General features: G+C 40.3%; 1 protein-coding gene across 2 annotated transcripts in view; it reads right to left on the reverse strand.

Annotated features, from left to right (window-relative positions):
• EPHA6 (EPH receptor A6) overlaps positions 1–23,589 on the reverse strand; it is a 516,780-nt gene extending 493,191 nt beyond the window's left edge. For both annotated transcript variants that reach the window (XM_040583021.1, XM_040583020.1), the window contains exon 1: positions 23,337–23,589. In XM_040583021.1, the coding sequence (XP_040438955.1) occupies positions 23,337–23,439 (103 nt within the window). In that variant the 5' untranslated portion in view covers positions 23,440–23,589. The remainder of the gene's footprint in view (positions 1–23,336) is intronic.
• Positions 23,590–24,021: the final 432 nt, after the last annotated feature.

Consider the following 24,021-nt stretch of genomic DNA (forward strand, 5'->3'; position numbering starts at 1 on the left):
CAGAGAGTTCCTACAGCCCATAAATGTCAGATTTTGACTACCCTGCTTTCCCAAGCCAACCATAATGCTAACGGTACCTGTATGAAGTGGTACAGAGGGTGGAAAAGCATAGCTGTTCAATCCTCATCTGTTGCATTGTTGCAGTCTGAACCCAGAATTTATCTCCAAGTCTTATAAATGAACCTCCAGAAGTGACAGGACGTTATTATCCTCACCCATTACAGATCTACGCCAATGCCATATAAATAGGATATAGTTAGCATTCCATACTCAAATAAAAAAGCCATGCTTCCTGATCTCCCAATGACCTAAGAAAGCAAGCGACATACAATGGATAGGGGCGAGCTATCAAGCCTTGATTTTTATTTTTTTCTGCTTGTTAAAGGTGATGTAATTAGTAACGATTTTAGCTGTCAGCAGGTAAGGCAAGTGATCAGGAGAGCCACAAGCTGTGGGCGTATCAAAGCAGAAGCAGTCATGACTTTCAAAGGTGTCAGTGCTCTCAGGCAAAGTTTTTTCTCCTTTGCTTCCTGAAGTGGCATCTTACTTCCTTGATAAGTTATCTAGTTTAGAAGTGAAATACCATAGTTGGCCTTACTGCTATAGTCTGAAGGTGACCATGATGTGCAGAAAAAGAGTTCAGCAGAACTCATATGAAACAAGCATTCCAGGAAGGAACACAAACGCAACTCACAAAACATGAGATTAACATTTGGCTTTATTAAATGTTTACCTTTTATTAATGCAGACCCTCAAAAATATACCAAAGTAAATGGAACTCATTAGCAAGAAGAGTTGTTCCACTCACAACAAATATTCCCAGAGATATCCTAGGTTTATATTCATGATAATAAAATGTTTCTTATCTCTTTTGATTAAATATCCACACAGCCAGTCAGTTTAATGTTTTTCAGCTTTGTAATTCGCTCTTTCATTGAGTCAGCCTGTCACTTTTTCCACTAGCTCTTCATTTATAATTTATGGTGTCAAGCACCAAGCTTTCACAGCATGAACATTTTACAGGCGCTAGGTCAGGCTGTCAAGCTGAAGTACATACTAATAATCGGTAGCTTTGAAAATCTTGGTCTCTTTACCTACAGTGGAACATCAGCTCAATTGTTTTTACAAAATAATCAAGTTTGCAATACTTTCAATGTATCAACAAATAAATATACAACATTCTGTCTTTTACTTGACAGGAAATAAGTTCTGACTATCTAACCGAACATCAAATTGCTTTAAAAAAATGGACAGCATGGGGTACTCACCTTTACTCTATACAGACTTTGAGCTTTGAGTGATACACTGTTAATGCACCTACATGGAGATTAAAACTTCAAAGATAACTGAAGAGCATAAAATACATCTGAGAATGCCATTCTTCATGTAGTAAGCTGTTATGCCTGATCCGTTGAATAGTTGGTCTCATATTCAACAGTATATAGGTATGGTCTGTTTTTCTTTGTGACTATATGATCATCTAACTGGACAAAACAAACTTTTTTCCTGATTTCACACCAAGAAGAGAAAGTAAAAAAGACTGCTTTTCCTTATTATTTTGAAGAGTTTTTTTCAAATTTTCTACAGTGCAAGATGTAATCTGGATATGATGCAGGGAATATATTTTTCAATACATCTCTTCCTGGTCCACAGCTCTTTAAATGCCAGGGAAAAAAAAGGAAAAAAAAAAAAAAAAAGAGTCAAAACCTAACATCATAGTACTAATACTTTTTAAAAAATAATTAAACAAAAATCCTTCCTGCTAAAACAGTGCAAAGTAGAAACAGTCACTTCTGATATGACTGAAAGTAGTCTTTTTGGTAACATGTGGTTGTCACGTGTAACACACATGAAGGTGGAAAGCATTTGTGGGACTTCCACTGACGTGCAATGCGGATGTCTTGGGCAGGCTGATCTGGCAGGGACAGCCCTGCGTCGCTACTGCTGGAAGTGCGGTAGCACTGGGTGACTTATTTAATTCAAAGCACTGCTTTGAAGGGCTACTTGAGACTTAAGTGCCTGTTACACAAGCCAGTGATGCAAGAGGAATGTCACTATGGATCGCCGGCGCACTGCCAAGGGGCTTTGAAGGCAATGCCAAATACAGACTGTATAATACTACATCCACGCTGCAGAATATGGGAACCTTTATAGTTGAATGAGTATCACAAAGGTAATTTTTGCATTAAAATTTGCTTTATAACATTTTCCTTCAGCATTCTGTCTGAAATGTTTGAGCCCAGAAAATGTGAGAAGGGGAGAAACAGCATCACAGTTGTGGAGATGAATTACCCTATTAAAGGAATAATAGGGAATAATTTAAAAATTATTCTTTGCTCCTATCTGAAGACTACAATATAATGAAAATGTTCAATTTGTTTGGGAAGGCTATCCAGTATATCATAGAATTATGGAACTACAGAATGGTTTGGGTTGGAAGGGACCTCTGCAGATTATCTAGTCCAATGCCCCTGCCATGGGCAGGTACATCTTGAACGAGAGCAGGTTGCTCAGAGCCCTGTCTGACCTGGCCTTAAACACTTCCAACAATGGGACATCCACAGCTTCCCTGGGCAACCTGTTCCAGTGTCTCAACACCCTCACCATAAACAGTGTCTTCCTTATACCCAATCTATACCCACCCTCTTTCAATTTACCCATCACCCCTTGTCTGGTCACTACAGGCTCTGGTAAAACATCTTTCTCCGTCTTTCTTAAAAGCTCTCTTTATGTATCAAAAAGCTGCAGTCAGGTCTCCCTGAAGCCTTCTCTTGCCCAGGCTGAACAACCCCAACTCTCTCAGCCTTTGTTCACAGGACAGGCATTCCAGTCCTCGGACCATTTTCGTGCCCCTCCTCTGGACCCGCTCTAACAGTTCCACGTCTTTCTTGTGCTGGAGGCCCCAGCACTGAACATAGTACTCCAGGTGGGAGTCTCATGAGAGCAGGGCAGAAGCAAAGCATCACCTCCCTCAGCCTGCTGGCCACACTGCTTTCTATGCAGCCCAGGATACGGTTCGCTTTCTGGGCAGCAAGCACATATTGCCAGCTCAGGTACAATTTTTCATTCACCAGTATCCCCAGGTCCTTCTCCACAGGGCTGCTCTCAATCCATTCATACCCCAGTCTGCATTAATATTGGAGCTTGTCCCAGCCCAGGTGTAGGACCTTGCACTTGGCCTTGTTCAGTTTCATGAAGTTCACATTTATCTGCATTTCTGTGTATCAAGTATATACATCTATGATCTACTGTGAAGTAGTTTTTACCAACAGAACAAAGACCGAGCCTGAAAAATTATTGCTGCTGGTGTACTTCTTCCTAAGAAGGTTTGTTATACATAAGTACTTTGAAAAGCATCTGAAGAATGCACTTTATGGACCTCCTTTAGGAAATTCTGTAGCTCATACAGACCCCCTCCTTTAAAACCCCAGCACACGCAGTTCCATAGAAGTCTTTTGTTTTCACCTTTCATTGAAGATTTTACCAGATGTAATTAAAGCACAGAGAAAACTTTGTCATGGAGTAACCTACAAGAAATATTATCCACAGAAGTTTTTAAATTCTGCTAATGAAGCCTTCCAAGACTGCCTATTTTGCTATTCTAGTTTCCTTTAAAAAAAACACGCTATAGCACGGTTACATGCCTGCTTACTGGTGTGGGGAAGGGTAGAGCCTAAACCAGTTTCCTCCTCTTCCAACTCCTCTTGCGGAGTGGGAGCCCTCCATGTCAGTGGGTTGTTTTCCTGCAGTGCCTCTACAGCACCAGCCGCCCTAGAAGTCACCGCCAAGAGAGATGGGAGAAGAACCAGTTAGTCCTCCCGCACCCAGATTTTCCGCAATCCAGGTGTCAGGCATCTTACAGAGCAGGTAATTTAGTGGCTTTGTCTTGCCTAAAAAATGGTCCCTCCCTGATTTCAAAGGGTGGCATCTCTATCCATAGGCATCTCTATGCATAGGAAAATGTCAGTTGGAGACAGTCAGGAAAGGCACTGAATAGTGGTAATGGATAGATGGGCTGTACAGGACAACAATGAACACTGACTCTTAAACGATTATTATTCTTTGCACATCAGGAATGGTGTACAAGTTGGAAAGGGGAGGCATCTATCAGCTTTTGCACATATTTGCTTTCATTCAGACAACTTGCCGCCAGAATTGTATCTAGAATCCAAAACACATCATCACTAACTGATTTGTCTAAAATTCTAAAACACAGTCTTTCAAAATGCAGCGATTTACACAACATACTAAAACTAAGACAACTGAAGCTGTCTTCCTTCTCATTTCAGACTGCATGAGAGAAGCCGGTCTTCAAGAAACAAGATTTCATTTTCAGTAACGATAGAGTTATTCTGGAGTAAACAATATCCTCCACAGAGTTAGCATACATTCAATTAAGACTGTTGAACCTAAGAATAGTTTTAGGGCAAACTTTCTTTTTTTATTTGCATGCAATTTTTTTCTGCCTATAAAAAGGATTAGTGAGATTATAATGAGAATTTAATAAGGAATGAGATGGAGAGAATCAAGTGTTAAAATTAAATATTTTAGGGTAAAAAATAAATATATAATTGCATCCCTAGTTAAGAAAGCAACTATAAAGGAAGATAATATCTAAAATTGAAGACAAATTCATTACACAGATTTCATAAACCCACATTGATCTAAGGTCTCTCTTCTTACAAGAGCTAGCTACCACCATACCTGAGCAATTTGAAATACTGTGCTTATTACTCTCACTTTCCCACCTGTTCAAAATCATTCTCAGACTATGAATATAATACTATCTCATGGCAGGCTTCTCTACCCTCTACATGAATGCAATCAATTACTGTTTAACGTTGTTTCCCACCAACAATAATGAATGCCTTGATCAGAATCTCAGTGTGCTTTTTTGAGTGTCCACAGTCCCTTCATTTCCAGCGCTTGCTCTCAATCAGAACAAGTGATTTAAATCTCATACTTAATTTAAAACAGATGAAGGGGGAATTTAAGATGTTTCATTCGTGTAAATGCCAGATTTATAACAATGAATATTATCTTTTATATTGCTATACAGCTTAATTTATTTCATCTAAAAGCAATAAAACAGAGTAAGTACTGAGCGATCCTAATAGCCAAGCAGAATCAAATTATGAAGAAAATGCTGACATCTGAATTATAATGCATTAAGGTAAAATTACAGCTGAATTTGAGGATAATTTCATTCAATTTGACTTTCAGAATGCCGTACTTTCCGCCTTATTTCAGAATCATAAAAACTGAAGGGTGTTTTGAATCTACAAAAACTATGAAATATTATTTGCGGTTTTATAGTTACGTTATCATTAAATGGATATTTGTATGGCAACACCATATTGGTAGTGAACATGTTAGCTCACCACGTACATTTTGTTGTATAAATGTCAGAAATAAATCTGGGTTAGAAAAGTGAAACAAGTTGTTAAAAGAGCTTTTAGCTGCCTTAAATAGAGAGCAAAAGAGGTGAGGAAGTGCATAAAAGGCGTGCTTTTGATACAGACAGTATTTAACTGTGTAATTCGTAGAGCAATTCCTCAAAGATTAGTCATGAGTTTGATCTTATTTAAGTAATGTCCTTGGCCAAAGTAGGCTTGTTCTAATGAGATTTTTTTCATGGGAAAGTTGGGAGGCATTGTCAACACAGCTGAAGGCTGGAACACTGTGTGTGGGGCTATGGGGAGAGAAGGAATGATTCTTCCTATCCGGAATAATAAAGAAGGAAGGGCATTAAATATAGATCATTCGACAACTCAAAGGGAGCCAAGGAGAATTTCTTTTATGAAGTGGGAGCCTAGTGACAGACAGAGAAGATAAGATGTGCATGTATTAGCTGATGACAAGCCAACCAGGGACCAATCAAACCACACAGGAATGAAGGTGACAAATGCCATCACACGAAGTGTCAGGTATGTTTACTAAAAAAACTACTATTGCACAAACACCTGTAAAATCTCACCAGCAAAGCAAAGAACTGCACACAGTTCTGGCCACCTTTGCTCAAGAAAGAATGAGTTAAAATGGGATGAAGAACAAGCAAAGGCAACTGTAACTGTCATAGTGATCGGAAATCTCTTGAATGAGAGATGAAAACAGCATGCCAAAACCCAAAAGAAGAGATACGACTCCTCCTACAACAGTGTAGCTGGATAAAAACTGAGAACATAAAGTTGTTCTCAAGCTTTGGGACAATGCCAGCACAAGCATAAATGAATAAGCACCAACCACTAATAAATGCAGTTTATAAATGCATTTCAATTTCATAACACTGAAGTTCAGGACAACCTTCCAACAGGAGCAAAGGGGCAACGTCACTTAACTAGATGTACAATGAAAACTAATCATTTTCTTATACGGCATCATAGGAGGCAGCTGCATGTGGTAACAGAGCTCTTTCCCAATCCTGTGTTCTAATTACAGTCAAGACACTCGATCCAGTGTCAACAGTCTTAGCATGTACCACTAAAGCAAATACTATTATTTTTCCGCGAAGAACAACTAAAAAACCAAACACACACCACCTTTCAATGCCACTATTGTTACAGCTTTTTCCTGTATCGTAAAAGTATCGTTACAATATTTTCCTCACCTCCAAGGAAACTAAGCCATTTGCTTAATGATAAACTGACTCTTCCACTGCTAATTTCCTTTCCTGTCTTTGAAGCTGATGGTAATGTCTCCCCTCCAACCTTTTTGCTTTAGGAACACAGTAAAAAGCACTTAAATAATTCTTGAACTCTCTTCACAGGACTGCAATATAGATCTTTCTGAACCACTGCATTATCTTTAACATAAGTCTCCAAAGGACATAACCCACATTATGGACTAATAGCCTGTAAAACTGCATTTTATGAACTGTAGCAGTTTTGAGCAATAAAAATGGAATCAATAGACTCAAGTTGATGACATTTCTTCCCTATCCTACACTGGAATGAATTTATTTTTTATATTTTTAAAATTAAGCAATTTTTTAAAAGTGCTAGAACCTGCTTGGAGTCTGCTTGGAGTCTACAAATCTGTTTGCTTACACCTGGACATAACATATTATTGAACAAATTATTTTTTTCCTGCCAAACCAACCCCAAAATTTTATAAATTAGAATATTCATGTAAGAGACTCAGAGTAACTTGCTTTTCTATCTTCACTTCCTTTTTCCTATTTTCTTCTCCTCTCCCTTATAAAAAATATACTGTTCCACCTCATTATCTGAAAAGAAGGATAGTTCACTGCTACTTTGGGATCTTTAGCCACAAATTGTATTACTTTACTGCAATGACAATCATACTTACATTCCTTACAGCTGCACAATAATGTTTACCTCTGCTCAAAGAATACTACCTCCATGAAGCTCACCAACAAAAATTTTACTTTATTCATAAGGCATTTCATATCAAGGCTATTTCTTAAATTATTTTCATAATTTTCTCTTGAAACCAGATCAATAATCTTATAAGTTCCATGCAGCAAAGGCCCCGAAACCCAAACATTCAATGTAACTTTTTGTGCATGCTTAATAACTGTGAAATCAACCTGAGCTATCACCTGTCGGATCAAATAATCAGGTCATTTGGACAATATATTCACTGAAATGGGTGTAATTGTATCTCATTTGGACCCAAGAACACCAGCTATCAGAAAAGAAAGAATCCCTTAGGTCAGAGACTCAAGCATCCATAATCACAGTTAAAAGTTTAAATACATTAGTGCAAAAGAATGAACAGGTCTTTAATTATTCTTTGCACAGCTTGAGTATCAACTCAAAAACTTCTTCCTTTCTTAAACGCACTATAAAAAAGAAGACCCTTAATTAAGCAGATGCTTAACTGGAGGGTATTACACACACACACACACCCCCATCATTTTTAAGATAAGGAAAGTGTATTACATGCTACAGTGAAGGAAAAAATCTCCAACCACAAATTGCTTTGGCAGTCTCATCTGACCTGCAGAGGTAGAAAATTCTCATCTTCTCAGATGGTGGCAATTTGCCTTAGCCTGAGAATATGAGCAAGACACACAAACCTGTCACCTGCAAAGAGGTTTCTCCTTACACAGCACAGCAGAACACTTCACCCAACCCCAGTATTTAACAATTTTTAGTGTTTCAACGGCAAAACAAAATTGCTACAACAGAAGGAGAAAAAAAACCCACCCTAACAAGCTTCTGCTTAACAATAACCCCAAACAGACAATTCTGCTCCACTGTCATTCTCTTTCATTCCCAGCCTTTGACAGTGCTTTGATACACTTTGATACTGGTATCATTCACACTCCATGACATCAGCATGGTCTGGTAAATGTCTGCTACTTAGACCTGAGTTTGGTGATGCAGCAACTCCAGTTCTACCCACTCCCTTTATGCCTTTTATACAAACCAAACATTGCACCTTTCAATTACAGTATGTCCTCAATTTTATTTACATAACTGAGTGCAGTTCCAGATGACTCACTTCAGTTATCCTTTGTTTGCAAAAGGACATACTGCGTTATTTTTCTGCTGTCAAAAAAGTTTTACTAATTGGTATTTTTTCAGTCATTCTTACTTCTGGAATTTCAAGTGAATTAATGGGACCTTCCAACTTCACGGGGTGAGTCCCTTACATAAATAATCTTATACCACCAACACTGACATATGTAGTTACTGAACTCACTGGGAGCTGATCAGAGGGCTGTACAGAACACTAATGTAAATTACCCGCTAACAGAGCACACTGTGAACTCCTGTTCTGGGGTATGTGTACAAGTGAAGACGATACTTAGGCCAGACATCTCAACAGGGTTCTCAAAAGGCCACATTTCACTTTTATTCAAATAGAATGGAAACAATACTGACAGCTAAGGAGAGAAAACAACAAAAATTACCAGGATCTATATTAAGGCAACCAAAGCCCAAGTCATGATTTAGTGATTTTCTCAAAACCCAGCAGCTGTAGTGGGCTATTACCGAAGAACCTTACAGTATTATCTCTGACTAGGTGGAAAACTTTGAAATGATCTACCACATTTTGCAATACAAAAGAAATATAAAGAACTCTACTGAAGACTCTACTTCTGACTCTACGTCACAATATTTGGAAGTTTGGGTTTATTAAAACCTACCGTATGTCCATTTGATTTCTATCACCAACCTTGGTTTGGCATCATTATAGTATACCTGCCATTGTAATACTCCCATTCTCTATGGCGTGCCTTGTGATACTTGCTTCAGTCACAGTTGACCCAGAAGCCATCGTGTTTCTCTGGGGCATTGCCTTACAGCAATAAAATTAATATATAGCATGTATATTCATCATGTGATTATTATCTCTCCAGCTTTGGTCTTGGTTTTCTGCTCTGATACCCAAATGGTCCAGCTGTCCTTTCCTACTCCTCCCTTTAAGAAAGTCACAGTGCCTTTCGTTGACACACAAGCTTGTTTCTCTTGAATCTGCACTTTAATAGTGCCTAGTACAATCATGTCCTAACTGATTCCTCTTGAAATGATCCCACAGAATGTGTCACAGTGCAGAAATATCTGGGAGAACGCTGATTATTCACAGCTTCATTTTTACCTATGTAGATTTTGATGCTGAAATTATTTATCAATGCAAAACAGCACACATCCACCTATGCCAGTCCACACAGAAGGTCAAAGAGAACAAAATGGATGAAAAAAACCAAACATACAACAATTCAGTTTTTAAAATATCATTACAGAGTTACAATTCAAAGACAAACGGTTAAACCACTCTCAATTTCTAATCAGCTTACTCTCTTCCTCCATATATACCTATTCCCTGTTCAGGTCCTTTAATAAATGCAATGGAAAGCTACTACAGATACTGTTGGGGCTAGGAAGAGTCAAGTCTGAGCGAACCAGAAACATTCACAGCTAAAATTTGGATTGCTGAGTAATATGTTTTGCTGATTCACAGAATGGTTGAGATTGGAAGTGCCCTCTGGGGGTCATCTTCTCCAATCCTCCCCGCTCAACCAGGGTCACCTGGAGCAGGTTGCCCTCAGGACCGTGTTTAGACAGCTTCTGAATATCTCCAGTGTGGGAGACTCCAAAACATCTCTGGATAACACGTGCCAATGCTCAGTCACCCTCACAGTGTGGTGTTTTAAAAACCCAAACCATCATAGTGTGGTTGAGAACCACCACAGTGCAGTGTTTCTCGAAAGACAAAAAAATGTTTCCTGACATTCAGAGACCACCTCTGTGTTTCAGTTTGTGCTCACTGCCTCTGCTCCTGTCACTGGGCACTGCTGAAAAGAGCCTGGTTCTGTTTTCTTTGCAACCTACCTTCAGGTATTTCCATAGACTGGTAAGATCCCCCCCGAGCCTTCTCTTCCTGTGGGCTAAACAGTCCCAGCCCTCTCAGCCTTTCCTCACAGGAGAAATGCTCCGGTCCATCACCTTCATGGCCCTTCACCGGACCCTATCAGTATGTCCCTGTCTCTCCTGTAATGAGGAGCCCAAAATTTACTTTGAGTGTGGCCTCACCAGCACCGAGTCAAGGGGAAGGACCTCCCTTGATCTGCTGGCAATACTTTGACTAATGCAGCCCAGGATACCATTTGTCTTGGTGTCCTCATCCAGGTCCTTTTCTGCCAAGCTGCTTTCCAACTGGGTGGTCCCCAGCATATACTGGTGCATGGGTTGTTCCTCCCCAGGTAGATGACTTATGCTGAACTTCAGGAGGTTCCTGTCAGCCCATTTCTCCAGCTCGTTAAGATTCCTCTGGATGGCAACATGGCCCTCTGGCATATCAGCCACTCCTCTGTTTTATGTCATCAGCAAACTTGTTGAGGGTGCACTCCACTGACAAAGAAGTGATCCCCTCCAACCGCAAAAGTGGAGTTTAAATCAAAAATACAAAAAAGTGCAAATAGCAGAGAATCTTTAGTTCTTGAACAGTAATAACAACACACGGTTATTTTCCAAACTACTATTTGTAAATAAAAATTTACTTATTAGAATCGAAAGGCAGAGAGGCAGGGTTAACAAACCTCTTGGGACTTTTTAGTCACTTTTAGTTATGAACTGGAAAAGGCTTGAATTTCTGCAAGGGCCAACTGGGTGAAAAGACCAGTTTGGTAATCCTGTTGAGGGAGGTAAAAGTACTGTTGTGCATTAAAAACTGACTAAAAGGTAAATGCACATATTGCTGACAGAAAGTACATAGCAAGGTGAAACAATGCTCTATGTTACGATCACTGTTTGATATATTTATTAAATGGAAAGGAAGCAACTGAAGACCACGATCCTCACGCTCTTTTCCCTTAAAAAGAATGCAAATCAGGTAAAACTATGCTTAAATTGCAGCAGAGTAAAGCAAGTGTATGGAGGAAGGTAGGACAGAAAATCAGTTCATAAATTATTTTGGACTCATCTAAACTTTTAAACAATTCAGAATTTCATATAACAACAACAAAAAAATTAAACAAATTAAGGTTCTACATAAGACAAACTACATTATAAAACATTCAGACCTCCAGGCTAAAGCCTGAACAATCAGATGAGCAATATGGTAATTTGTTCATTAACCTTTACAATGTATGTACCATGATCCATCTGAACCAAGAATGGAGGTACAAATGCAAATCAGGAAGAAGACTGCCTGTTGTCAGTAAATTTTAACATTATCTATGTGCCATTCTAAATGTCAACTGCTAATCAAGCCTAATCTATTATTGATTTTCTTTTTTGTTTTCAAAATACCTGTCTGTAGCACCAGTTTCAATCAGCTTTTATTTCTTGAGGCACACCTCTCAAGTATAACATACATCTATCAGACTATAGCTGTTAAAAATAATTTCCTAATTTGCTCTAATATAATAGAAAGTCACTAAGGCTAAGGCTTCAGGACATTACTTAAAATCAAAACTACTTCTTAAAAAGGAAGTAAGGAAAATTATTATTAGTAAAGTGAATAGGCTAAGCATTACTGGAACTTTTGATGTATTGCGGCAACATCAGGTGTGCCATGAAAAAGGAACGAAATGGGGAACTAGGTACACGTGTGACCTCCGTTCTAACTATGGTTATAGCTCATGTTACTTAACTCTCTCATCTTACAACACAGGTTTTTTGCCTCTTCAACATTTACCAAACTAAAATATTCTATTTCAAACCCTATGTTTGAAGTGGACTTCTACAAAAAAAACTGAAAACAAAACTGCTCAAACATTTCCAAGAGCAAGAGAAGGGAAAATATGTTCTGCATCTTTACTTCAAGAACACTAGCATTTCTGTGATTTGAAGCATCTTGACAGATATTCACTGATGTCCTTTGCTATAAGCTCACATTTACTCAAACTGAACATGTTCTCTACAGCAATTTGAAATTTTGGCTCTGCCAAAGCTTATGTACGCTTACTGCATTCCATCCTTAGCAGACTCTGTGTATCAGTTTGACTGTGCTGGTACTGTTACCACGGAGCAACTAAGCATACTCCATACATACATAAAATCTTAGGGCTGCAAGGCTGCACAGGATGGTCCAGTCACTGTATCTTCCAAGTCAACAGGTGCAGACAGCTTTCTTCTCATTCTCTCATCTCATTCAGAGCTCAGAGACAGTGGAAGGACAAGGAAACCAAACAGCCTAAATCAAATGCAGCAAAATGAGGAATGAAACCATAAAAAGCAGAAATTAAAAGGAACTTGTGGGCACTGATGGACAGACACCTTTTAGCAGAGGAATAAGACTGAGAAAGAAAAAAAGAGGAAAGAAAAGAAAGGACAACTGAAGTGATAAAAAGAGCCACAGAATATGAGGTCATGACCATCAGAGCTCTTATGCAACCTAGCAAGGACAGCCCTGGTATGTTACCTGAAAATGAGCCTATTTTACTTGCAAGTTTCAAAATTCCTTTGCTGCTTAACATAATCTACTGGCAAGCTGCATGCTTTCATTACCATCTAATGCTTATGCCATGGAAGATGGCATCTCTCTTGCCTTAAGTAATTCAGATCATTTAGTAGAGGATTACACTGCTAATCTAAACAAACCATCATCCTACGTGAATGGCATGTGAAGAAGGAGAGAAAAAAATGAACTTTTTAAAATATAAAAAATTGCAGTAGAAAAGGAAATTTCGTATTAACTACATTTTTATACTATTGCAAGTCCCACATTTAAAAGTTAGGATAAGCCAGAACTGAAGCAGTCCCTGTGGCTCACAGTCTACATCAAAGACAGCTAGTTCCCAAGCCAGTGGGAGCCGACAGCTCTGTGGGCGAGCTGGCCAAGACTTCTGTTGTGAGTTGAGGCCTTGACTTCAGGGAGGCTGTTAAGAGACCAGGTACAGAAAATGGCAAGAAAGTTTCAGGTTATTAATTTGTATGGCACAAATCGACTTCATAAGCATTCAACATTTTGACACGCTGGGTTATATCATGGATTTTTAAAACAAGGACAAAACGTCCCTTGTAGAGAACAACTTAGTGAAATACAGGAGGGAAAAAAAATAACAATTAGTTTCACTGAAGACTACACTGAAAACCAAGGTGTGGTATCTACCTCTGCCACCTACCTCTGAGCACATAAAAAACTAACTCCTTGGAAGATGCAGTGGGTGTCACAAATGGGTCACAAGCTTTGGCCTTTAACTCTTCTCCTTAGTTCAGTGGCTATAAAGACACAGAAGACTTGCTCAAAAGAATATTGTGAAAATAATAGTTTTGAAGTGATTCAACACTGAAAAAATAACTGCATGCAGCCTAATATTTGCACAGAGCCATGTATTAAACGTCGGCTACAGGAAACGTTGGACTCCTTCCAATCACCAAATGCATTCATTTCTCTACACTAGATGAGATGCCCTTTAGATAGCCTATAGAAAAATGGAGTATATGATAACATCATTATATTCATCTGCATCAAGAGGAACCATTAACATGACATGGAATACCATCTGATTTCCTCATTGACTTTTACAATCCCAGATTTCTTCAGAAGCAGTTTTTCTCTAGCAGACCTTTTTTCTTTGTGCAGTATACACAATCATTCCTCCTCCTTTGAATAGAACACATCTTTATCACCTCCAATACAGACAATTTTACAAAAGCAAATTCTTACCCTTAGCATGAGATCCTTCTCTGTATTTCTTAAAGAAGGAAATAGCTAATTCTGAAATTCTTAGTGTGGAAATCTGTAACTTAACAACCTTTTTTTATCATATACCAAAATCACAGGGTAAACGTTCCTACTGCTGTCATAGCATCAACAAGAGTCTGGGTTTCCATCACATCTGATGGCAGTCTGAGTGCGAGTTTGGCTGAGAAGCTTACATGTACCACACCTCTCATCATGTTTCTTCATTCCTAAATACTAACAGTATTCATATTTACCTAAATTAAATGCCCCTCTAAAAAATAAAGTCCACTAAACTGAATGATTAAATCTAACATAATCCTCTGTGTGAGTGTTCCTGCTGTATTATTCTGGCATGCGAGCATTTAGCAACTCCAGCAATACAAACAGAAGCAATCTAACAGAGTCAAAGGTTTTACATTTCCTTTACCTTCCCCTTCAAAGATCTTCAGCAGCCAGACACAACAGGCACAACATGAAGGACTATGCAATTTTATGTGGCCCCACTTTGTTTAGCAGAAAGTGCTGGATCCAAACCACATTTTGAAATATGAATCCCTCATCTAAATGCTTTTCATGCAATCAATTTCCAGCCACGAAGAATGGAAGCACTACAGAAAAAATGGCTAGGCCCCCTTTCATATATTTTTTTTAATATGTCTAAAATATAGTTCAGCAATTTAATTCTAAATTTTTGCAGAATTTTTCCTATAGAATTTGATTTTAAACCAGCAGCTGCAACCCACTGGGAAAACCGGCCCAGGAAATTTCAGGGAGATAATCACTTTTACCAAGATTAAAATGCTAGTGCATTATTTTACAGAATGCTTTCCAATTCATTCTTTTATTCCTTTATTTTAAGCCAAGAAGCAACCAGCAGCCAGAGAATACAAATTACAGCAGCAAGCGCGCTCTAACCAAAGGTCCCCAGCCAAAACAAATCACTCATTACATGCATCAATGATACTGTTTGCTATATGTGACTCTTCCCCTTTTCTTCTAGGTGCAGAAGCCATTAAATGGATTGAGACAGTAGAGATCCCAGTAAATACACCTTTCACTATGTCCTCATTCTGTGTGTACCTTCACAGTAGCTTGTTACAGATGGTGCCTACTACCCACCTTTTCCTTTGCGTGGAAGTGACACAGCACTGATTTTAATCGAAGCTAAAACCTGTGTAATTTCAAGAACCTGTTGCCATGAAGGAATGCTGTATCACAAATGCAGTTAACATATCTGTATATTAAAATGTTCACTCCGGATTGCTCATGTTACTGCTTCTCACGCGAGTATTGCTTATGCTATCCAACAGAGCTGCCCTGCCCTGCGGGGAGCTGCTGTGCATCTAGCCCTCATTAATCTGGTATTGCTCTTTTTGGAGAACCTGTCAGCAAACAGTTAAGACACCTCCAAAGACTGCCTGGAATTCAGTCAACTTAGAACAAATAAAACCACCTCTCCTAAAAGGAAAAAAAAAAAAACAAAAAAAAAACAAAAAAACAAGTCTATCAGCCTCTTACAAATCTACCTAAACACAAACCAAGAATTTCTGTTAAAATAAAAAAGTATTACACCTTTAAACTCTTGTTTTTTCCTAGAGATATTAAGTAGAATCTTAAATATGAGCACAAACAAAACAGGGGACAGTGGAAGAAAAAGGGAAAGTGGACGAAAGGCGATAACAAGAAAGACTTTTTCCACGTTTCTTATGGTGGGACGGTCTTGTACCAGCCGGCACAAGGAATAGAGACCCACGGACAGAGGCCAGCCCTGGACAGGCAGCTTCCACCACAGCAGCCTCCTGGAGATCCTGTGTGGACTTCTGGGCTGCACCAGCCCCCCTCAAACCCCACGTTTCCCAGAAGAGGATTTCAAGCAACATTAACACCACAGTTAAGGAAATGTTAAGGGTCACAAAGCTGGTGACCAAGTAAATGAAGCATGGCCGCCTCTGGTGGGTAATACAAAAAAAATCAGGACCTCATTTTTCCTCAAAATTTCAGCTTGTCCCCTTCTTTGCATAGAGATAAGTCACAGTGACACAGAACTTTGAGCCGTGGTGCGGGGTTTGTCAGAGAAGCATATGTGGGGAGAGTTAGGGATAGAACCTCAAAAACATTGGGACAACTTAAAAATAGATTTTATAGTAACCCATTCCTTACAGATTTTTGAAGAACAGGAAAAAGATTCAAAGCTAAAGTTCTTCATTTTAATTGACCTTGTTTCAAGTCTGTTTGACGTTCGTCGTTCGTACAATTTATTCTATGTTGTGTTATATCATTAAGACTTTTTTAATACTAAATGTTTCTAGAGTTTTGAATCAAGATTTCCGAATTGTTGTTAAATGTGAATGTCACCTTTTTATATTTAGAGATTTTAAATCCTGAGATTATTCCACAGAACATTTATTTTCAATCTAGATACAATTTCCCCATGAAATAAATGTTTTTGAATTTTGAAAAAACTGATCCTACTGGGCCACCAAAAGAAATGTCAGTTAAGAATATTACAGCATTTTCTTAATCTAGTCTTAGTTTAAAGATCAAAATACCCCTACTTTCTTTAAATACACATAATAATTATTGAGGCTTTAGGTGTTTAGAATGTGGAAAGATTCATAAAGCAAAGTAATAGTATCTGCTGGCTTACAGGTTGAGGCATTTGTTTTGTTGGGATGCTTTTGGGTTGCTCTTTGTTAATATAATGGATTAGCAAGTTTCAGATATCTTTATAAAACATGGAGTGGATTTAAACCCAAGACTGGTCTCTAAGCTGTGTTCTGTAACACATTAAAATTAGTACTTACGTTAAAACCAGATGCTGAATTAATTGAAGTGACTTCTCTTTGATGCTTACCTATTTTGAACAGACTTATTCTTAGATGTGGGAACGATCAATAACCTACCTACACAAAAGAAAAAAAGGTGTTGCAAGATTGATAATGAAAGCATCCTTGGAACTAGTATAAGGATTGCTGGAATAAGTAGTAGGCTGGAAGACTAACTAAGGGGATTACAAGAGACATAAACCAGCTGAAGATAATGTCACTGTTACATTTTACAGGCTTTTGTATGGTCTGGAAATATTCTGCCAGAAGACAGAGTGATGATTATTGACAAATAAGCACAGAAATGGAAAGAAATGTTTACAAATGCATTTTAAAAGCCCTAAAAATAAATTACTAGATAAAAATATAGTTCTTTATGTTTTTAACAGGTCATACAAACCTATTCCAAGTAAGAAAAAACCAAACATTAGTACAAAAATCCTGAATTTTACAGAAGTTGCCAAGAGAGAAATTCACAAAACCAAAAATGATAAGGAAGTGGCACTCAACAATTAGAAAGTAATCTAAGAGAAAGGTCTGAAGAATCATTTTCTCATGAAGTTGAGTAAGCTGATTTGTATAGACCAGAAGGAAATCCTGCAAACAATTTCGCATTTTTATCATGCAAGAGAAATCTTTTCAGTAGTAATTCTCAGTTCCAACCCCTTATCATAAATACTGGTATATCATTTACAAGTTCAAAACCAGCTTCTGAAGATACACTGTTCACAATAGATCCTTTTTTGTTGACCTCTCCTGCACAATAACATGGTTCCTGGAGGTCAGCAGAGATTTTGGACAAATACTTTCTTTCCCTACTTGTCTGTTTCCACACTATTTACCATTTTCTCTCTCTGTCACAGAGTTCAGCATGTCAAGGGGCGTAATGAAGGACTAGCCTCTTCTTATGTCAATGTGCGGTTAGAAAAATTCAGTGATCCTCACGGAAATGTTCCTTCCACCTTACACACACAGCTGGTATAAGAATATATGCTAACATAACTGTGCTATATTGGGATATAAAAAACCGAAATGCTTCTCATATTGCATATTGTATCAGTTTCTAAATATCACTAATCAGTTAAAGGAGTTTTAAACATGTTAGGGTTTTCATTTTTTTCAAAAATTGCCAACAAACCAAATATTAACTTACTCTATATCTTACTGACAAATAATTTACTGAACTTTCAGACTTTCCTGAAATCCGCAGGTGAAAAGTCTAACATCAGATACCCTAAACAAACCCATCGTTCAGATCTAAGTAATCTGACCTAAAAACATGTATCTGGAAACAGCAGAGGAGATCTGCATAAGAAAACACTGAATTTCCTGCATGCTTTTTCCTTCTCTCATTTGTAAACTACTTGACTTGCCAAAAGAAGTGACACCTGGCCAAAAATTAACTGTTAAATGCACAGGAGGATAAGAATGGTCATTCTGGACCATTCTCAAGTGTATCTGATCCAATACCGAGGGCCAGTTTGAGAGCAGCCAGCGGGAGATGTTGAAAAGGACCGCAGAAGAGTAGGCAGGTGAGGTATGGTCATCCCCTCTGTGCTGGTGTCAGTCCGGTTTCTAGGAACTACACTGGCTTGTTTCCTGCTGTAGGCAAGATGCTGGCTGAAACTGGAAACACTGCTCCCTGAATAAATCATGAGAGATGGAAAAACCACTGCTCACTGACTGTCAGCTGCTCTCTTAAGTTTGGCTTTCCATACCTCCTTGTAACATTTAGCTTAAATTTTGACTTGCCGCCTTCCTCAAGAAGGCCACGTTGTATACTTTTGGAAACACTTTAGTTCCTCTGTGGTGCCTTCACACCCTCATGTTACATGAGAACTGCTGTACTGACCTAGTTTTAAACTGTATCTGCTTAAGCGATACATTTTTTAATATTTCCATACCGATCATTCTCATTCGTCCAAAACAAATTATTAACAATATCCAAACAGCACTTGGTACTGCCAAATACAACACCAGGAATATATCACGAAGCATTAATTGCAAATTTGTGCATCTCATACTTATGGCACACAAATCGAGGCTTTGGGATAACAAGTCATTCTATGCGTATCTTCAGCTTCAGAGGTTCCAAAGTCCTCATTAGCACTCAAATCTATATGGAGGTGAGATGCGTGGGTAAAAATGTATTTTTTAAAATTTCTTAAAAGCTTGAAACTGAAGTATGATTTTGCTCATGACTTTACATACTTAAAAGGGAATGACACACTTTTACTGCAATGGTTGTGTTTGTTCCATTCTCTCATTTTTCCGGAACGATGAAAATGCTCACAAAAAATACTTGCTGGAAAACTTAACATCAAAATCCATCAGGATGAGTACAACACAGGCTGCAGCACAGCCTTCTTCACAGTACCTTAAGCCCTCAAAGTAAGGGATACCCTCTAGCAGTGAAACACCAGTCTCATTCAGAGAGAAGTTCAGTCCCCACAGACACCAAGTCTCCTTATTGCTACAGGAAAATTCTGAGTGCTGTATTCAGAAAGAGTGCTTAGCTGTGATGGATTGCGCTTATGTAAAAATAAATATGTGAATAAAAATAAGCCAACTTCTTTGAACTGATGAATAACTCAAGGTCATTAGTAATCTGTCTGAGATTTTAATACCAGAATCAAAAAGCTTTATTACCTACTTTGAGCTACCCAATTTACATCTAGTGTAATCACTGTGAAAATAAAGGCTATACAAATTTTGGAACTTAAATTTGACATTATTTCTTACCTCGGGGTTCAGGTTTTTTGATATGAGGAAGAAAATTAATGCAGGTGCCTTTTAGAAGGAAGCACAAAAAGACCAACCTTGCATAAGCTGACAAGATGTATCGATACCTAGTAACTGAAAAAGCAACAGCCTGCTTTTACAGTTCACCGGTAGACCTGACGCATTATCAACTCTGTAAGTTCTGTAGTTTACTTCAGAAATTAATCGTCTGGTGTCATATCATTACAGATACAGTTTGAAAGAAACCAGGGTGAAAATATTATTTCCATTTTACATATATGTGGAAACATACAGGCATGGATGCTTAGCAAAAGACACGGTCAAGCTGTTACCTGATGCGACCTTTGTCTTAAAAGGTCATACATGTTTTGCACAAAGAAGTTCACAGCTCAGATGCTATTATTATCTGGACTTCAAGGTTTGAGAGCAATTGTCTAATTCATTGCGTTCTGGCAACCAAACCACAATCCCACAACACAGGCTGAAATCCTGCCTAATAATGCAACTTGTTCATAACTGGATGTCATGGACAACTAATGAAAATTTAGATGAACATGCAAGCACTCATCCTACGCCATTAATTAAGGCTTATGTTCCAAGCAGTTTGGTTTCAGACTGCAGTGGTGCGTTGTTCCTATGCAGCTCCATGGCTATGCCTACCTACAGGGTTTTTCTAGTAACAGCTAGCCCTTGGCGTGGTCATAATTTGTTTTTGAACTTACCACTTCATTAAGATGAATGAGTAAATTCACTTCCCTGTCAATAGTATTGTTTGTGTCTGCCTTGCTACAGATACTGTAAAACGCCACGCATTGATTTACTGGGTGAAGAATGACAACCTAAGAGTCTTGGAACTATATAAAAAAATACATCTTTCTGTTTGAATAAAACGAACAAAAAGATTAATCCCAACACAGTAATAACAATAATTTATAAGACTGGAGTATATTAATTCTCTGAAAAATCCCTCTTTAATAAGAGGAAATAAACCATTAAAAATGAAGTGGAAGGGCTGCCTGTTTACTGCGCCGGGTTAATAAACGTATTCCCCTTACACCTTTTTCTCCCAAGCAATCAAGAAACCCATACAAAACATTCCTTTCCCATTTAGTATTAATGCTGGTATGTTTGTAAATACAAAAGAGAAGACTAAATATATCAGATAGTAAAGCCAATCTAAGTTTTTATTATTATTACTAGTGAAAACCCCACAGCAAACATGTTCCCAAGACGTACATTCTGAAAATATCACCTTATGAAAATTTCAGAGTTTGTTTGGGGGTGCTTTTTTTCTCACAAGATTTCAAGAAATTCTTTACAGCTGGGACTCCAAATGTTAGTAACTGGCATTTTATACTTGCACGTTTAAGTGTTTACACAATGGGCAACTTCTTTATTGTACTAATTTTCTTTCATCCAATTCCTGGATTTAGAGAAATTCATCATTAAAAGTAGACTCTTCTGCTAGCATTTTATTAATCAGGTGGGGGGTGCGTTTTAAAGCACCTGTATTAATTCAATAAATTTTCGGTTTGCACATGCTTTGTTGAGTTACGCTTATTGTTTGATTTCTATGGTACAATCACAGTACCAAAGACAAGAGGTCGCTCGTTTCATTGTAAGTTTTGAAACAAGGCGCAGAAAGAGAAGTTGTTCAGAAGTTAGGTAATTCATCAATACTTATACAGCCAATACCTCAGTACCTGAACTTGTTGAGAAAAGTTATGTCAACATCAAAAAAAACCCACTTGACAGCCTTTTCTTTGGCCTAAATTGATTTTGGTAACTATTCCCTCCCACCCCTTTTCACCTAGTTTTTAAAACACTATTTAAACAATATTAATTTAATCCTAGGATATCAAATACTAGTTTAGAAACCTAAGCTGACGAGTATTACTTAATAAAAATTCTTCACCTTTGATGCAGACACTGTGCCTCGGTCATTCTATAACACAGTGAATAGATTTATTGTTTTTTTAAACCACATTCATGTATCTTGTTAGGCCTTGTGGTAACATAGCCGACATTAGCATGCACTAATGAGTGATAGAAAAGGAAAAAAGCTATGTTGTGCTACTTGGAAAATCTGACATTTTCTAAGACACGTGTAAGGGTAAAATCTAATACAGCATTGATGCGACTGTGTTATGCAATTACAAACTGAAATTATTCATCATGTTTAGTGCACAAGAGGTAAAGGAACATCCAGGCCACAAGTGACCCTGATTGCTCAGGGTATCTGTGGCCATACCATCATATTTTCCTATCTTCTAGATACTGTGTTCTCTCCTCTTACTGTTACCCGTAGGGATACAATGACCACTGAAAACAGATTGTAAAACAGCAGTGTGAGAATATATGAACTACAGATCCGAGAGTACTCCACAACTAAACCCAGTTTGTTTTCTCTGATCGTCACTTTCCACCATAGCTGTTTCCAGCCCTTTCAGTAACAGTGGGTGAAATAATTACTGTCGGAAGCAACATAGAGGGCTACCCTTCAGTCCCCACATTTCCACTCACGTCACACTAAAACTCCGTCAGATGGAAGCTAAATCATACAAAAATAATTTTAAAAGTAGGTGAGACACTCCCAATTTAGGAATAGAGGCATCCTACATCCTCCATATAAACAGAGAGATGTATATTCAAACAAACAGTTAAGGAAAGGCGCTGCTCTATCCAGATGTTCAATAACATATATCGATGTTTCACGATCAGTTATAAGGCTGTTGGTGGGGTTTTTTCAGTTCTTCATAAGAAAACCCGATATCCTCTGGATGTGCTGTGCATTTTTATTTTTCTAAACAGGACAATTCCCTTTAATCCAGAGGCATTTTGCTGAAACGCACAGTTTACAACCTAAGGAATTCAAAGCCTGCCTTCAGTAAGAGACGATGAGCACGCACCTGTGACAAAGCCAGCCTTGAAATGGGATTTTTTTTTTTTTTTCAGACAATCACAGCGTAGCACGGCAAAACGGGGTGCCAAGGGCAGGACTGGGTGCTAGCTGGGCATTAAGGGCAGCTGGCTGAGGGGGAGCGATTCCCCTCGGAGCACCGAGCTCTCGCAGCCCCGCTCCGCAGCCGCTCTGCGTTCGGCTGGAGCTAAGTTAAACCTTAAAAAACACATTTTAAGAAAGAAAAAAAAGAAAAAAAAAGCCGATGGCACCGCTCGCCCTCAGAGGGAGGTAACTGCCGTTCCGCTGCTCGGTCCGGGCAGGGGTGGCCGCAGCCCCCGGAGGGGCGAGGGGCCGGTCCCCGCCGATCGCCCCCGGGGGCGATCGGCGGGGACCGGCCCCTCGCCCCTCCGGGGGCTGCGGCACGGGGAGGGGGATACCAAAGCCCCTCTGCTTCGCTCTCACCAAACCCCCAACTTTTGGGGGTGGCGGGCACAGGCGGCACGAAGGGGCGGCGGCGCCCGGTCCCCCGCTCCCTCTGTCCCCTCTAGCGGCCGGGGAAGGGGGGGGGGGGGCAAAACCGGGGGGATCCCCAGCTGCTGAGCACCCCAGCGCCCCGACACCGGCCTCGGCAACCACCCCGCTGCCCCGGGCCAGGCAGAGGTGCGGCCCCAGGCCCCTCGCACCCTGCGGCCGCCGGAAAGTTAGCGGGAGCCCGCCCGCACCGCAGCATCCCACCCCCGCCTCCATCCCCCGGCCGCCCTTACCGTGGTTGCTGGCGACGTGACCGGCGGCGGCGGGGCGCGCTGTCAGCAGGGGGAGGAAGAGGCCGACTCTCCAGAGCAATCCCCTCACCTCACAACACCCCATGGCTGGTGCCCGCCGAGCGCCCCGCGTCCTCGGCCCGCCGAGGCTGCCCGTCCTTCTTCAGGCCGGCGGGGAACGCCGCCGCGGCGCCCCCGCCCGCCACCCCGCCGGGGTCCGGTGCGGCCCGGCCGGCTGCGCTGCCTGCACTGCCGCCGGGGGCTGCCCGGGCCGGGGCGGGCGCATCCACCGGCGGGGTCCCGGGGCACGGCGGCGGCCCGGAGGGCGGGGGCGCGGGAAGCCCCCACTGCCGCCCCGCCGCGGGAGGCGGCGCGCTGGGAGCCGGGAGAGCTCCGGCAACTTCGAGGAGGCGACGGCCGGGGTTGGGGCGGGGGGCGGGGGGGGTCGCGCTCCGTTCCCGCCTCCGGCTCCGACCGGTGGCACCTTCAGCCCCGCAGAAGCGCTCCCGGCAGCTTCAGCAGCCTCCTCCGCGGGAGCAGCCTCCTCCCCCGTCCGCGCCGCACGGCCCCCCCGCATCCCCGGCCGGAGGCAGCGCCGAGGGGCTTCAGTTTCCCACGGCGGAGCGTCTCGCCCCCCGCCGCCGAGCTCCCGAGGCGGGAGGGGGACAAGGGCCGGGCGCCTCCTCAC

This window comes from Falco naumanni, chromosome 2 (genome assembly GCF_017639655.2).
Source record: "Falco naumanni isolate bFalNau1 chromosome 2, bFalNau1.pat, whole genome shotgun sequence".
In the NCBI taxonomy this organism is placed as follows: domain Eukaryota; kingdom Metazoa; phylum Chordata; class Aves; order Falconiformes; family Falconidae; genus Falco; species Falco naumanni.